The sequence below is a fragment of the Triturus cristatus genome, chromosome 3_2 (genome assembly GCF_964204655.1).
Source record: "Triturus cristatus chromosome 3_2, aTriCri1.1, whole genome shotgun sequence".
NCBI classification, from domain to species: Eukaryota; Metazoa; Chordata; class Amphibia; order Caudata; family Salamandridae; genus Triturus; species Triturus cristatus.
Window position 1 is genome coordinate 559261628 of NC_140584.1, and position 16397 is coordinate 559278024.

The 16397-nt window shown below is 41.7% G+C and overlaps 1 protein-coding gene across 1 annotated transcript in view; it reads left to right on the plus strand.

Moving 5' to 3' along the window:
* Nucleotides 1–410: 410 nt before the first annotated feature.
* Nucleotides 411–16397, plus strand: part of VPS13C (vacuolar protein sorting 13 homolog C) — a 2873871-nt gene continuing 2857884 nt past the window's right edge. The window contains exon 1 of the mRNA XM_085648297.1: nt 411–626. Coding sequence (XP_085504423.1) covers nt 527–626 — 100 coding nt within the window. The 5' untranslated portion in view covers nt 411–526. The remainder of the gene's footprint in view (nt 627–16397) is intronic.

A 16397-nucleotide genomic window follows, 5' to 3' on the forward strand; every position in this document is an offset into this window, starting at 1 on the left:
GTCAGAAGGTCAATTAGATTGTGAATGCAACTGCAACTGCTAATAACAAAGTCTCAGTTTAAACACCACTTGCCGAAAGCTACTTTCTTCTTCAATATTTACAAAATATATGTTTTGCTTTTGGCGGATTCACAACATTAATTGCAAAGTTGTAACTTAATTTTTGGCAGCTACTACGTAACATTAAGGACTGCTGGCAGGGAGCGCAGCGCAGTCTTGTTTCTATGTCTGGTCTTTCTCATGGGTTTCTCGTTCGTGATCAACGGCGTCGGCGCGCTCCTTCACCCAACGTCACAAGACTGAAGGCTGCGCGCGGCCGCGTTCATTTTCACACTGGTATGAGGGGCGGCGCGCTTTTAGTTTTGTACGCCTGTCAAAAGCAGGTCGAGGGCTCGTGCGCAGCTGCGTGACGCGCGCCCGAAGTGGCTATCAGGAGCGGGAGCGCGCGGTGTGGCTGTCAGGGCGGGAGCGCGCAGAGGGAGGCTCCATCAGTGGGAGCAGGAGTGCGCTCGCAGCAGCTGTCACTATGGTGCTGGAGTCGGTGGTCGCCGACCTCCTGAACCGTTACCTGGGAGATTACGTGCAGAACTTGGACCGGTCTCAGCTCAAGCTTGGGATCTGGGGGGGTAAGAGAGGGCAAGCGCGTAATCGCTCTATTAGGGTGACCCCGCCACCGTGCGAGGGAGTCCCAGCCAGCTACGACACAGGCAGTGTTTGAGGGTGACAATAGCCACTACCAGTTAATGAGGGAGACACAGGGTAGGCATTGTGAGCCCCCACTTCAAATATATGAATCAACCAAGAGAAACCCTGATATCCTTAGACCTCCTTGCACGTAAATAACATGAGCACGGGCTATTACTTACAGTTGCAGAGTGACAGGGTTGTACACACAACGTGCACAGTAAAACTGTATTGTAGTCGCGAACACTGTAACGGGAGTTTAAACAATTACGTGGTCCTCCGCTCCTATTGGTTCTGTTTTCATATGCAGAATAACCTGAGACTTCATTGACGTGCAAGAGTACACTCGTTTCTGTTCACACTCTGGTAGCATGGCCGGGGTTCCACTTGCCACTGTACAAGTTCAGAGGTTTCCCTTCACACGCTCGGTAACATGACCTTCCGGAAACTCGCAAACCACAATGACACGAACTTTTTCTATTCATTCACAACAACTGTACGGTGGTCCATGCACACATATCCAATAACCATTATCCGCCACCCGAGTTTAGAAAAAAAACTTAAAGCTTCCACTCCTATATGCTACAAGGAGCGTCCAGTTTTATATAGTATTCCCGCGCATTCTCTCCGAATTAGGGACTTCAACTCCCATGACATATCCCAGCCTTCAACTCACGCTCGTGTGTGGGTATATAATTTACAGCGTGCAAATCTACCTAGTACGATGCACATATAGAAAAGAGTACGATGAGAGCCTGTGTTCGGAGAAGGAAAGTCATCTTCGGTGTATTATTAAGCATATTGACTGGAGGAGGTTGACGGGTTACTTGGGAGGGGCGGTACACATCACAAGTGCAATAGGCACAGGCATGCACGCTAATAACCCACAACTACCAAGAATTCCCGTTACTCGTCACCGTGGGTTCAGTTGAGTAATTAGAACAGCTATATGTGTTTTTACAATGGCCCTGGCGTTTTGCTGCTTGTGCAACGTAAAGTTGAACCATGTAAAAAAAACTGCAACAGTAACAACTATAATTTTGTTTTAAGTGTTTCTGTGTGTATTTGTAACGTTTCCCAATTGAACTTCAACAAATGTAACACGTAGGCCGCCACTTTTGGCTTGTCTTCTCTCCCTTTTGTGCCTTATTTTCTCAATCCACTGTCTGTCGTTGTTCATCGCCCATCTTCAAGGGGGAGTCCAAGTTACTTCCCCTATGCATCTCGTGCCTCCTGATATTTCCGCCTGTTTGTCTCGCGTGTAGACTGGCGCCAATTTACTTGGTTTCATTTCTTTTCCTAGCCTTTCGTTTAGCAAACACATGCATTCCTACACTGGGCCGAAGTTCCGGATTACAGTTGTTTGCAAAAGGAAAGTCTGGCACTAGAAACATGGTGTAGTATTGGGGACAATTACTCAGCAACGCCACTCGTTTGCTTTCTCGCAAATCGTGAAGCCACATAACTATTAATGTAGAAATCCCGATGCACTCCTAAACCACCTTCTGGTAAACGTTTTTTAGGATTGAAATTAAATGTGTGGTGTAGCGTATTTATTAAACGTTGGAGCATTCATCTGCAGTAAAAACATTATCATTCCATACTTGAGGCACACGTAGAAATTCACTTTATACTAATATGGCTACAAACGAGCCTGTGAGTAATCACAATGCCAAATAACTCATTTAAAGTAATGATTGGGAAACGCTGGGAAATAAATGGCAGTCGACAGTTCTGTGTAATGGAAACTAATTATGTCTGTTGCAATGAGCTGCTAGCTGTTCGTAACGGCTTGTCAGCCTGCCCGAGGACACCGCCCATTGTCAATAATGCCATGTGGTAGATAGCTTTCGTTTACTATGAACCACGTGATTCTGAATAAGGCTTCGGTCTTTGCTGAATATTTCTGGCCACTCCTACATAAGTTAATGCTCCACGGCCCTGCGACGATTTTAACTGCATCGTGCGTTTATAGATTGTGGATATATCGTCTTGTCCCAAACGTTGTCCAAACGTCTACCAAATATGACTCATTTGGGACATCCATTTTTGCACTGTGGGGGTTGTAGTCTAGAGGTTTGTTTTAAAGTTGGTGACAAAGAATCAGCTATAATACTCTGAGTTCTAAGCAACCGTCTCATTTAATTCTTAGGCAACCTTTCCTCTGCTTAGCTTTTATCAACGTATCACAAAATCTCGCTGAAATTGACATTACCAGAATCGTCAATAAAAGGTTAGTTTTCCAGCTCATATTTGTAGATTCTGTGGTGAAGCTCATCATGAAAGGCAGGGCCAGAGAGGTTTGGGGTAAATAATCATGCTGAATATTTATTTTCTCGCTCAGTAAATCTTCATGAGTGTACATCAGTACTGTGAATGAGGTGCCCTTTCCTAGGTCCCTTGTGGCCAGATTCCGAGTGAATGCTTCCTTTTTATTTTAAGGCTTTCTGTCCAAAGCTTAGCATAATGTCATAATCGAAAGGCAATCTTTCTTTGTGTGATTCTGTCAAGCCATATGAATTGAGGTGCATACCTCGAGTGAGACCCACTCGGGTGTTCATTTACATGTTCTAGTAGTCAATTTATTTCCTACTGCATATTTCAATGGGTGCTTTTATACTTAACATGTTTCTTACTTTTCCGCAGACGTTGTTTCATTGCTGCCATCACTCAAGCTTCACTGCTATTAAAATATGTGAACTGTATCACTGTACACATCCCACACATAAAAATATAAAACAGGTCTGTGGTTGTTAGATAGCTTTGAGATTTGGCTGTGTTTGGTTTAGTCACTCGTACAGTGAAGAATGTGTTTGGGTTCATTTTGAATCAGTGAGCTTAAAATTTGTCGGGACCTCGGTGACCATTTGGAATTTACATAAGCGTCAATTCAGGGGCAAAATCAACTGGAATACAGCGAGGAGCACATAACTGGCTCTGGATGTTTCAGAACAGCATATAGTTTGCCACATAATTAAAATGATTTGGGACACTAGGTGATAATGCTTTGCTAATGTTGCACTGAAATTAATTTTCAGAACTTCATTTAGTTGAGCCCTCGATTTTGGGGTTTTGATAAGTGTAGCGAACTGTTTGTTACATTTGTGCAGTTTCTCATACCCCTGATGAATTCTGAAAGTGCTTTTGGATGAGGCTACTCCATTTATTGTCGTTTGTTTGTGGAGCATGAGTTTGTAGAGTGGTATATGTGGTAAGAGTTTTGGTGTCAGAAAAGTAAATTTTTAGGGCTGTTCCAAACGTGTAGTAGTGAACCACTCGCTGCCTTAATTATTGTATCCACAGTTTGTTACAACCTTCATTTCTAGAAACCCAACTCGATTTCCAGAGTAGGACAGCACCATTTGCTCACTCACACAATTCTTTGGCTCTTTTACCTCAAAAAACCTAACACAGGAGAGTGGCCCTAACTGCCGCGGTTCCTGGGCCATAATCAATGGAATCCTTTGAATCTGCACTGTGAATACTGGAGGTTGATTAGTGAACCCTGTTGGTGTTTTACAAGTGTCTGGAAAATAATCACAGTTTACCCTTTATTATCATGTCTCTTCTCTCAATCACTTATTTTTTACATGATAAACAAATAATGCATTTATTATTTTTAGCAGTCACTGACACACCAACCAGCACTTAACAGTATAAATACTGAAGAGTTTTTATCACATTCGTAGTGACATGGCTAGTTCCAATAAATTACTGTTTACTCTAGTAACTGTTTAGAAATCAACATTTTTATAAAAGGGAATTTTAATACACTGTACAAGCAATCTTATTACATTTGCTCTTTAGCACATCAGGAACATAGGCATTTGTTTCTATTCAAATCATGTTTAGATCTCGCCTGCATCAGTCCATGCACTCTCACTTGCAAGAGATCTTGTGTTCAACAAGGGACTTGGTGCCCACCCATTGCCTACCATTCACAGGCTTCATTGCCACTAGCATTTGCTGCTTTCTAAACTGGGGTGGCATGGTGAGCAAAAGAATGATGGATTTAACCCAGATCTCTTGACTGGGGGTGAATGTTTTGATTTGTTCTGCATTCCGTCCATCAATTGTGTGTCTTTTGCTTTCTCACCCTAAGTGCGCCAGGTATGCCCAGACATGGGTCCTGGGCTCACTGTGCCACTGGAATCAATCTATCCTGACTAAAGAGGGTCGAAACCGGTCCTAGGATGCTTGTTTTCAGTCCAGGAAAGACCTGGCTTGGCAGTTCGGGCTGGACTGTTCCCATGAGGCACAGGGTCAAGACTGATTTGCATATAGCCAGGTCTAAACTGGGGTGGCATGGAGAGCAAAAGAATGATGGATTTAACCCAGATCTCTTGACTGGGGGTGAATGTTTTGATTTGTTCTAAATTCCGTCCATCAATTGTGTGTCTTTTGCTTTCTCGCCCAAAGTGCGCCAGGTATGCCCAGACGTGGGTCCTGGGCTCACTGTGCCACTGGAATCAAGCTATCCTGGCTGAAGAGGGGTGAAACCCCGAAACCGGTCCTGGGATGCTTGTTTCTGGTCCAGGGCAGACCTGGCTTGGCAGTTCGGGCTGGACTGTTCCCATGAGGCACAGGGTCAAGACTGATTTGCATATAGCCAGGTCTAAACTGGGATGGCAGGGTGAGCAAAACAATAATGGATTTAACCCAGATCTCTTGACGGAGGGTGAATGTTTTGATTTGTTATGCATTCCGTCCATCAATTGTGTGTCTTTTGCCTTCTAATTGGGCAGCTCGAGTCAGTTTCACTTGCTGTTCTTTTGACTGGCACAAAAAGAACAATTGATGGACAGAATGTAGAACAATGTCATACATTGACCCCAATACAGAGATTTGGGTCTAAATCCATCGTTTTTTTTGCTCACCATGCCATTTCAGTTTGGACCCAGCCATATGCAAATCAGTCTTGACCATGCGCCCAATGGGAACAGTCCAGCCCAAACTGCCAGGCCACGTCCTCCCTGGACTGGCATGGGAGTTGGGTATTATCATTGGATAGCCTATTCTTCATGAAATCCACCTGTGAGCAGGGCTAGACTGGCCGTGGTGAGCACCGGGCAATCCCCAGGTGCACTGCACGGGTGAGGGCCAGTTTTGGGCCCTGGGGGCCGTTTTTGTTACAGGGCCGATTTTGCAGCATAGCTGCAAAATCGGCCCTGTAACTAAATCGGCCAAAAACTGGACCTGGCAATGAGCTCGCCAGCACCCCCAAGCCCCGGTGGGAGGGGAAAGAGGGGGGGAAGCGGCGAGCACTTTGCCAGGGCCGGTTTTGGTTCCCAGTCTGGCCCTGCCTGCGAGCGATCAATCAGCCGGTGAAGGAGAGGTTTGAGTCTATTACAAAGTATCTTAGCCTAGATCTTTGCATCCAGATCAATTGGGGAAATTGGTCTATAGTTCTTAACCTGCGTTGGGTCTTTGCCATCTTTCGGGATACCAACTATGGTGGCTTCGCTAGTAGTGCCTGAGATGGTTGCAGAGTCAGCAAAGTGTTGATACAGGGATACCAGAGTTGGTAGGAGTAAGTGAGCGAAGGTTTTAACAAAGTTAGTCAAGTTGGTATCAGGGCCTAGAGCTTTACAGTGTTTCAAGGAACGTATTGCTGAGTCAAGATAGTTTATGAAGGATTTCTGGGGAGCAGCTGGTAACAGCTGTTTCCATTATTGAGGCCCAATCACTCTGTGCTTCTCTTCTTAGATTTCTCCAACTCTCAATTTCCCAATGCTACTCTACTTTTCAGATTAGGCATTTCATGAATCAAATCATGCAAAGATTAGGCCATGTTATTGCTAAAACATTCTATTCCTAAGCAAACATTTGTACACATAGAAATCATAGACAACAACCCAGTGAACTGTCTACCTAGGGCACACTAAACAGGCGTAAATACTGGGATACATACTCCGAATAAGGACAAACAGACAGTCTGGCTGTATTATTTGGACCTTCTGCTAAACATTTGCATTGCATAAAACACCTAGAGCTAGTGCCTCCGGGAAGATATGTAAGACTCCATTTCCTATGTTCACTATCATTGTGTATGAGGCTAAGTAGTATGCTGTAGGACATTGTAGTAGATGGAAAACCTTCGGTATTCTCTCGGAGGTCATGAAATGATTCAAACAATGGTTAGTGAAGGTGGTAATCTAAACATATACCTTTCCCGACTTGGCTTGTTTTTTTGGTCAGTTGACTATGAGTTTGGTTACTGGAATGGTGGGAGGAGTTGGATGGCTTGAATAAATTTTAATGGTGACCCACTTGAGAGGTGCAGTTCTGTAGATATTCTTTTTTTAGCAATGGAATAGGCTGGCTAAAACAGAGTTGAGACTATGATCTCTCTTCCAAATTTTTTGACCTGAGGAGGTCCTTTTTACTTCTTTTCTAAATTATTCTGGATAATTCCCGTCTTTGCTGGTACAGAGCTCCAGAGCTTAGCCACCTGCACAGAGTGCCCTAAAAATGAGATTTTTGAAAGGACCAGATAGAGCAGGGCTCCAAGGTGTAGGCTAATGGCCCAATTTAAGCACCACAGCCCCATGGCAGTAATTGCCCTAACACTGTGTGAGAGTGCTTCTAAGCAGGACGAATCAGCATAGGATTAACATTTAAAAATTACACATTCGGTTACTTGATTTACATGTGGCCCTGGAGCCAGTTACATCTGTTGATGTGTGATGATATTGGCAACGTTTGCATACAAGGGTCTCACTTTTTAAAGAGTTGAGCTTGAAATCGCTTAGTTTTTTCCATTAGTTCACAACTTGCGTGCATTGGGCTAGGTCACAGGAGTGTGGTATAGGCCTGCCAGTTTTTTAACCTAGAGATGATCTTTGTGTTGTCCTCGTAGCTCTAACAGGTTCGAGTGATATATTTGATTTGCGACCGTTAACAGGCTGATGTATGCATTGAGGTGGCATGGTGCAATGATGAAACTTTGCAGGACGCCAGACTTGGAGTGGAAGGCCTTGGATAGCTAGGGTGGTGGTGATACAATGCTGGATCTACCTAAAGATGGAAGGACTGCGGTCCAAGTGGGTACCTTGAATACAGACATTGCTCGGTCTCTTTAGCAACTTTCTGCCATCCGCAGTGAAGCGTGGCCATTTGTGTGGATCTTCTCCTTTATATCATAGTGGATATGTCCTTGCACATGTCCATTTGTCTGCCTGAACCACATTATAGGCTCCAGTGTGGTCCTCATACTGAAGGTGCAGTATTGCGTGAGAGAGAGAAACTTTGTGAAAGAGAGAGAAAAAACAGATGCAGTGTAATTTAAATATAGCCACAATCAGATTTGCTCAAAATAAAAAAAGGGTGTTGTGCTGGGACATATCAAGCATTGACAAACCCAATAGGTCTCGCTTTGAGACTATTGACTCTGCCAGTGGCTTTTGTTTCTAATATACAGTATGGGCATTGCTGACTTTGACAGTGATTTATGGCCTTGCTGTATAGCAGTCTGGCTGCTTTGCAGTCTGGCTAAAAATAACAATAAAAATGGACTATGATGAGTCCAGCAACAATGCACTTAAAAAAAAAAATCCACACATTATCCATGGCTTCATCGTAGCACTTTTTAAAATTAGTTTTAGCCACACAATACATCACCTCTGCTGTACATCATGGGTACAAACAATTTCCAAAGCCAACTGCCCTCTCTTATAGGCGAGACTTATTGGCTTTGCTGATGCTTGCTTTAAACTGTTTCTATGTAGTTTCACTGCAATGATTTCTGCTGTAAATGCAGCTTTTGCATGTGACTTTTGCTTCTCTTGCTTAATTTCATGTGAACACGGATATGTTTATGACAGATAGTAATATATTCAGATTGCTTGAATTCTGTTCTCCAACATGAACTATGCATGTTGCTGCCTGTTTTAAAAGAGAAATTGAAGTTATTATTGGGAGTAGGCCAGGCTGATAGCTGACTGAGGTCTGAAGTTTGTGGTACTAAGCAACGTACGCTGATTAGGGATATGCATCTCAGTTTGGTTTGACCGTGCTTTTGAAGCCACCTTTTTATAAATGTATCCTAAAATGCTGCAGAAATTGGTAATAGTTATTTTCTAAAATTGGAAGTGGTATATAATTTGTATATTTCGTATTGAGTCTGCATTAAAAACATTTTTTAAAACACTTGTAGAAAGGTTGCATTGAGAAGTGGAACTGGAGAGTCTCTACTGTTTTTTTTCAATCATGTGTGGTGCAGACCTGAGCAGAGACCATGTCACCAAAGATATAAGCTTTCAGGAAAGTGGGTTAATTAGAACTTAATTAGATCTTAATCCGAATCTCAAATCTTATTTTGGTTTTAGGTTAAGGGGAAGGGAATTTCAGTGGGTGAAGTCACAAGTGTGAAGGGATCTTTCCCACACTGCTGTATTTGCCTGATAGTGTGGCCAGAAGGTAGTGTGAAGCTGACCTTGGATGCCTGATCATCTGCTTGTGCTGACAGTTTGAGCCTAAGAGCTGGGTTCCTTCTTGGAAAATTCTCATGGATGCCGTAAAGAGGCCATAACGTTATGACGTGGTTTGCAGAGATCTGGGTTAAATCCATCATTCTTTTGCTCACCATGCCATTTAGTTTAGACCAGGCCATATGCAAATCAGTCTTGACCCTGTGCCTCATGGGAACAGTCCAGCCCGAACTGCCAAGCCTGGTTCCTGCTGGACTGGAAACAAGCATCCTAGGACCGGTTTCGGGGTTTCACCCCTCTTCAGCCAGGGTAGCTTGTTTCCAGTGGCACAGTGAGCCTGGGACCCACATCTGGGCATACCCGGTGCACTTAGGGCGAGAAAGCAAAAGACACACTAAAGAAAATCTCAGAAGAATGAAAATTCCTTCCTTTGACCCTGAACAGTCAGTCTCCTAGCGATCACCAGTGTTATACAAATACCAAAGCATGATTGGAAAGCATACATGTTCTGCTCCTCGTTTAAGTTTAAAAACTCCTATAATGCTATGGCCATCAAAAGCTACTCTGCAAGTCCAAAAGCACATTCAAGATGGCCCTCATCCACTGTCTACCAATGCCCTCCACAATTATACTGCAAATCCACCAAACCGTTGGGAGATATTGTCCAGTATTCCAAAACTCCATCCAAGTCCCAAGCAGGTTCTGTGACCTCCACTTTGTGTGTTATCATAGATCTTAAATTTAGCAAACACTCTCAACATACCATTAAAGGTTTTGGCCAGACCTAGTTTCTCATCACAGCTCTTCTCACCAAGTCAAAGTGGCGATACAGTATAGGAGTCACGTTGTGAAAATAAGGTGAGGTGGTATTTTGCTAGCTGCTTGATATAAATGGCTTGCTTTTGTCCAATATAAATGTGTTAATGCAGGGCTAGTGCAGATTGGTTGGAAAGGGTGGCATGGCGAGGATACCCTAAGTCAGCATTAGATCACCTCTGGCATTTGCTTTCCTCTGGAATCCTACATTGTAGGATTTATGGACATGATAATATGGAGCCTGATAGGTGTATTTTTTTTTCTTAAAAAGGTTTACCAAGAACGTGGATCTTTTAATTGTTACCCCAGGTATGTTGGGTGCAGAAGGAAGAAGCTAAGCTTTACACATTGAGGGCATTTGACAAGAAAAGCTTTGAGCCAAGCAAGGTTTATGCATCCAATTCCAACCTAATCAATCAAACACAGGAGGCGCACCAAATGGTGTGAAGGACTACTGGTGAATCTGGTAGAAAATAGCACTGGCCTCACTGCTCGTTAAACTTTTTTCATATGTAATGTTAATGAAAAATGGATTTTGCCCTAAAAAGTTGATAAAACCCTGACGTAAAATTGTGAAGGTTGTAGTGGTGCTTTTTAAAATATTATCGTTCTAAGCATGTGTAGAGAGAAACTGAAAATCAGGGAATGTGGTCTCAAACAACGCGACATTACACTAACATTATGGGTGTGCTTGTTTGTCCATATGGGTCTTTGAAAGGAGTAATTAGGGAACCCATATTGTCAGGAATGGTATAGGGAAGATCAGGGCAAACCGCTCCTGGGAAACTCATTTGGAGCTGACCTACAGGCAGGCTTCTCTCTCTTGGTCATGGAGTAGTTTTTCTTCACAGTGGACAGTGCAGCTCCAGCTTCTTCCAGGGCTGGTCACAGCAGCAGAGCTTCTTCCAGCATCAGACTCTTTGCTAGTTTTGGGGCAAATGGCAATCTTTGAAATCCTATTCCTGGCCAGGAGTATCTGTATTGGCGAAGGAGAGCTAAAATTTCATGCCAGCTTGTCCTGGCTCAAGGAGATGTATTTATCTGGTTCAGTGGACATTAGTACAGTGCCATGACCAGTTTAGCAACTTGCCCAGTCCGTTAAACCCTATTAACCAGAGTAGATTATATTTTAGCAATAAAGAAAGCAGGAGCTGCACCGATTGGTTAACAGAATGGCTTCTCCAGAGGTGAAAGTGTAGACTTCCTGAGGGGGAACTCTGCGGATTGCAGGCATTCATTGGCAGAGCACAAAAGAAGAAAGGCACAGAGTGCCATTGGTTGTGCATTAGGGCTCACCGGTTTCTTACATCCTAAACTGTAATGAGCTATCTTCAGGCAGACTTAGAAGCTCGTTTGCAGAAGCTTTTAAATATATAGTTAGATACGTCTTATGTGTTTAGGCAGGGCTGCACGCTAAGTACATACATACTGCAGCCTCAAACCAGCACACTGTGAAACTGATGCAGACTCTAAGGTGCAGCTCCCGGCGCCCTCCCCACAGAAGCTAGAATTGCCTTATGCAATGCAAGAGAACAATCATCTTGTGCTGCGTGCAATGGGCCCTCGCAGAAGGTACCATTTGAACTGATGCTGCACATGTTGTGCACGGCCCAATGATACGATCAAACATAAAACACTATGCATCTGTACCTTTATTTTGTACATCCATGAAGTTGTACTAAGTGTCTGATTCCATCCTGTAAGACATTTTCCAGATTTGTCTTGAGTTGCACCAAAAGCTACATTTCTTATGCATCATCTCTTTAGCTGGTGAAATCACAAGCCAATGTAAGTGTTATAATTTGCTGAACATTGCAGGAAGAATAAACGTAAGTGAAATCATTGTAGAACTACTCCCACATTTGTACCAGCCCTTGGGTATTCCACAACTGATCATGCATTTCAAAATCTTCTAAATAGAACAGAGTATACTATTCGAACAAATCTGTAAACTAAAGTTCCATCCCATGTTAAGAACATGGAAGCGCACAGTGTATTTCTCTCGCTCTCCCCATGACTGTGCAACTTAAGACTGAAAAACAAGTGGCATGTGGGATAAATGGTTCTCACAGCTTCTTAATTTTTAAATTCAATCGATGTTCTGATAACGTCTATTTGAGAGACATTTGTGATTTTTGGGACATTAAGATAACCTTTTTTGTTTCAGACTTGGATAACTAGCCATGCTGCAACAGATATATTTTGATCAGTTACGTCTTTATAGAGCAATCAAATCATGTAGAATTAGTTGACTGGGGAGTAATAGATGAAGAAAAGGAGCAGTGCTATTTTATCACTTTAGATAATTGTAATTGGTTGCATGTCGCAGGAACTCTTAAAAGCATGGGCTGCTATTGGCTGGATACGTAGCTGCATTGGTCTATCTAAGGTGAACAACAGAGCGAAACACAATAACGTAAAGTAACAACACATTTAAAACAAAAAAGGGACAACAACCATAATACAACCGTATCAGATTTCTATAGTCCAGCAGCACAAATAGAGCACATCACCACCACAACAAAATGCAGAACAGCAAAAACTTACAAACATTCATGTCACACATTACCACCTGCAGAAACCTGCTTCTATAATGCGTTGGTGAAAGATGTTTGCTTCAAGGATTGTCTTAACATACCACCAAGGATATGAAATTACACCAGACAAAAATATTTTATGATCCACCAAAGTTGAACCATCTATGCCTCTTTTAAAATCCTTGAATCCAGGAGCCATTGGCTTTGAAAACCTATTTCTAAGAAATAATGGTACAGCCACTTACTTTCAACCTGATCTATATTTATAAATAGACCTCATGCACATAGTACAGAGTACTCACTTAATGGTATGTAGATCGAGAGGCACGGGTCAAAAACATAACTTGATAAGAAAACGGTTTTAAAACGTAAAATTAATAAACTGAACAAAATGATTTAATTATGCATTATGGTCAAACGAAGAGTACTGTGCAAAAAATCTATGACGGCATTCAGTAAAAAAAATTTCCTGCATGATGCTATAAATGCTGTGATTTTCTCATAACACAAGAGTACATCACCTTTACAATTTCATCACCTTTACAATTTAAGAGTTCGCTAAGTATCACTTTTTTACATATGTTGATAATATTCAATTGTGTCCTCTTGTAGACACCATTACATTGACATGGACAGGCACTTTAAATGTATGTCAAGCATTACATTTGCACATTCATGTATCTGTAACGCAGCATAATTTATAAATACAACATTAGCAGTTTTACTGTGGCACATTTTACATAATTTAGAGACCTGGATATCAATATCCAGTTTCTTTAACAGGTTATAAGGCACAAAAACAATGTGTGAAAACCCTTCATTATGATGTTTGTGCGAAACAGCACGCAAGTGGCTGAAATGTGGTATCTATGTACAGAGGCAGAGTTTTTCTTTCTAGCAGTCCCAATTATTATCGTAAACACGCCTTCTTTTGTTAAGGGTTTGAGCATCTTTCATTGATGTTTGTGTTTTGTTGTGATGCCAGGGAGTAATAATCCAAATGCACTTAATTCCCGTTTAGGTTAATTTTAATGGCTTGATATGCTCATGACTGCTATTACTCTCCCCCTGGGATTATGCACCTGCTTGTTTTAAATTAAGTGCAGATATATGGGCATATGTGCATAAAATGGTTAAAATGTAGGAGTAGAGAAATCAAATGATTAACATCACTGGATGGATTGAAAATCCATTTAGTCTGAAGGTTTGGTTTTTTTATTTTGCAAATAATCAATGACCATCACCGTTTCACAATTTTTTCAGGACTAGTTCTCTAGTATTTTTGAGGAACGTTTCTTTCCCAAACCTTGCATAAAGGAATCCAGATTAATGTTGTTCTGCCATGTGGTGCTTGGAGCAGATTGGGGAGCTCCTGTGTTGATGCCATCCAGGTACCTCCCACTGGTGTCTACAAAGCTTTTGGGATTTTAAAAAATGGCTGTTGATTCAAATTTAAGTGTGGGGTAGTGGGCTGACTGTGTAATTTGTCCGACATTCATTTCATAAGACTATTGCCTCATAGTTTTAAATATGGAGTAGATGAAATATGCCAACTTCCCCCTTGGATTTACTCTATTAATGCTTGTTGCTACAGCACTGGAAGCCTTTTAGCACCACCTGACATTGGATTTTCCAGCAGAACGCTCTAAGGGTCATGGTTCCTTTGATGAGTTCTCTCCATAAGGACCCCCACACCCTGCGAAGTGAAGGTATTCGGTTACAAGGTGGCTCCTTTAATTCTGGAAAAAAAGTGTAGCAACAGTAGACTCTTTATACTATACGATTAATGGGAAACCAGAAAACCATGGGAAATCAAGCACATGTAGGGACTTGCAGAATATTATCTCCAGTTTAAGAACCATAGTATTTGGTTAATATGACTTCAAGGGAAACAATGGTGACAGCAAGGGGATTTAGGCAGAAAATCCAAGTTTCTTTGCATTTTGCTTTTGGTTCGTTTTATACAGTGCTCAGCCAGTAGCCACTTCACAACACTGAGGCGACCGGGGCGGTGCTTAAATTATAAAAGAATGAGTGTCAGGTCCCGCAGTTCTGCTCTGAAGCCAGAAGTCCTTGCAACTGAACGTCGGCACCCTGAGTACTAAAGCTATAGTCTTCAATCCACCTCAAGCCTCTATTTACTCCACTACCAGACACTCCCTGCTCCTTTATTCTACAGGTTCCTATTTTTTCGCTTTGTGACAGTTTTTTTAAAATCTGTCTCTTCCTCCGTCTTTCCAATTTGTATATTGTTCCCCCTCTTGCTCTGGAAAATATTTGATGTGGAAAAATAAGTGTCAGTCCCCAAACATAAGTGCCAATGGTCCCCCATCTGTAACCATTGGCTCAAATTAAGTTCTGCATAGAGGGAAGGAAAGTGCTTCAACATGTCGGTTAAAATTAATTTTTGGAAAAGCCTGTAAATGGAGGTACAGCTATAATGGCATCCTATAGGGAATTGGCCAAATCTTGACCCTCATCTTTGGACCTCCCTCAACATAACATTTCATCATTTCGAGAGTTTCTGGTCTCATAGAGACACCTGGGCAGTGTCTGGTACACAACAAAGAACACCTCCTTACTCATACTCTCATGGTGGAAAAAAGAGAGCATGCAGCCATCCTGAAGGACACCATGTTCTTTAACTCTTGATAGTGACTGCTTCGAATACTAGAATGCATTTCACTCTAGTACAAAAACTGTTTTGGTATATTTGAATGCTGGAACTCTTCCTTTCGGAAAGGACTCAATGGAAGCTCGTCCCAGCTTTACGTTGTTAAATATCAGCATAAATGGCAGTGATGCCTATTTTTTAAAATGTATGTATTATTTTATATATGTAAAATTAACTTAAAATTAATTGAGAGGTGGGTGAAGTAGAAAAGGAAGACGAAGGAAACCAAAAACCCTCAACTAAAATGTCAAATGTATCATAGTGTCAGCTATAGTAGATCAGTGCTTCCCTAACATTTCAGAACCACAACCCAATTTTAAGAACAACAAACTTATGCGGCCCAGCTACGTTTAATGGGCATGAGATGGGCGTTGTTTTTAAAAAAAAAAAAGATTTATTTTTAATGAAAATTTATCATTCATGCATAACAAAGTAAAGTGTCATGATATGTTTTGATCCTATTAAAATCGTTGTTTCCATCACACTTCCGAATTACAAAAAAGTGCTTTCTTTTTCCTTGCCTAACTGCTCAATGTCTACAGTTTATTTACAAGTTTTTACATTTTGTTGTGTTTCCAAAAAATGACATGCCACAGCCTTTCCTTTCACACTGTCTTTACCCCCAGCATGATTGCCACAAAATTCACTTTACTTTTCTTTCTTTGACTGCACAATGAGAGGAGTTTGTAAACACCAGTCACAGTTTAAAAAAACAAATAAGTAGCAATTTGTCAGAAGACATAGCTTGACATTTTTCCTGTCTTTGAAGCACAGCAAACATAACAAGGTAAACACAGAATTTAAAGGCATCTATTTCTGTTTATTACTTGGACTTTCGTGACCCATCAAAAATTGGATTGTGACTCAGTTTGGTAAACACTGTCCTAGATGATAGAATTAGCCTCAGAATCCAATATGCTGTTGATGGAGTGTCAAAAATAAGCAGCAAAATGTTTTTTTTATTTTAAATTGATTTTATTTTACTAAGGCAACTCAATTATGCACAATGATGCGTAATGCCCCATTATAAGAGTGTTGCGGTAGCGGGTCTGCAGCTTGTTAGAGGACTTCACGCTGTACTGTGAGACTATGCTTTGCTGCCCCAGGAGTAATATAAAACATATTTTATAAATATGTGCAATTGCGATGATATATATGTGAAGCAGAAAGGGGAGAGGGGAACTGCTCATCTAGGATGGAGTTGTTTCATAACATTGATGTAGTAGCCATCCTAGATAAAGGGATCAACCAATTTGA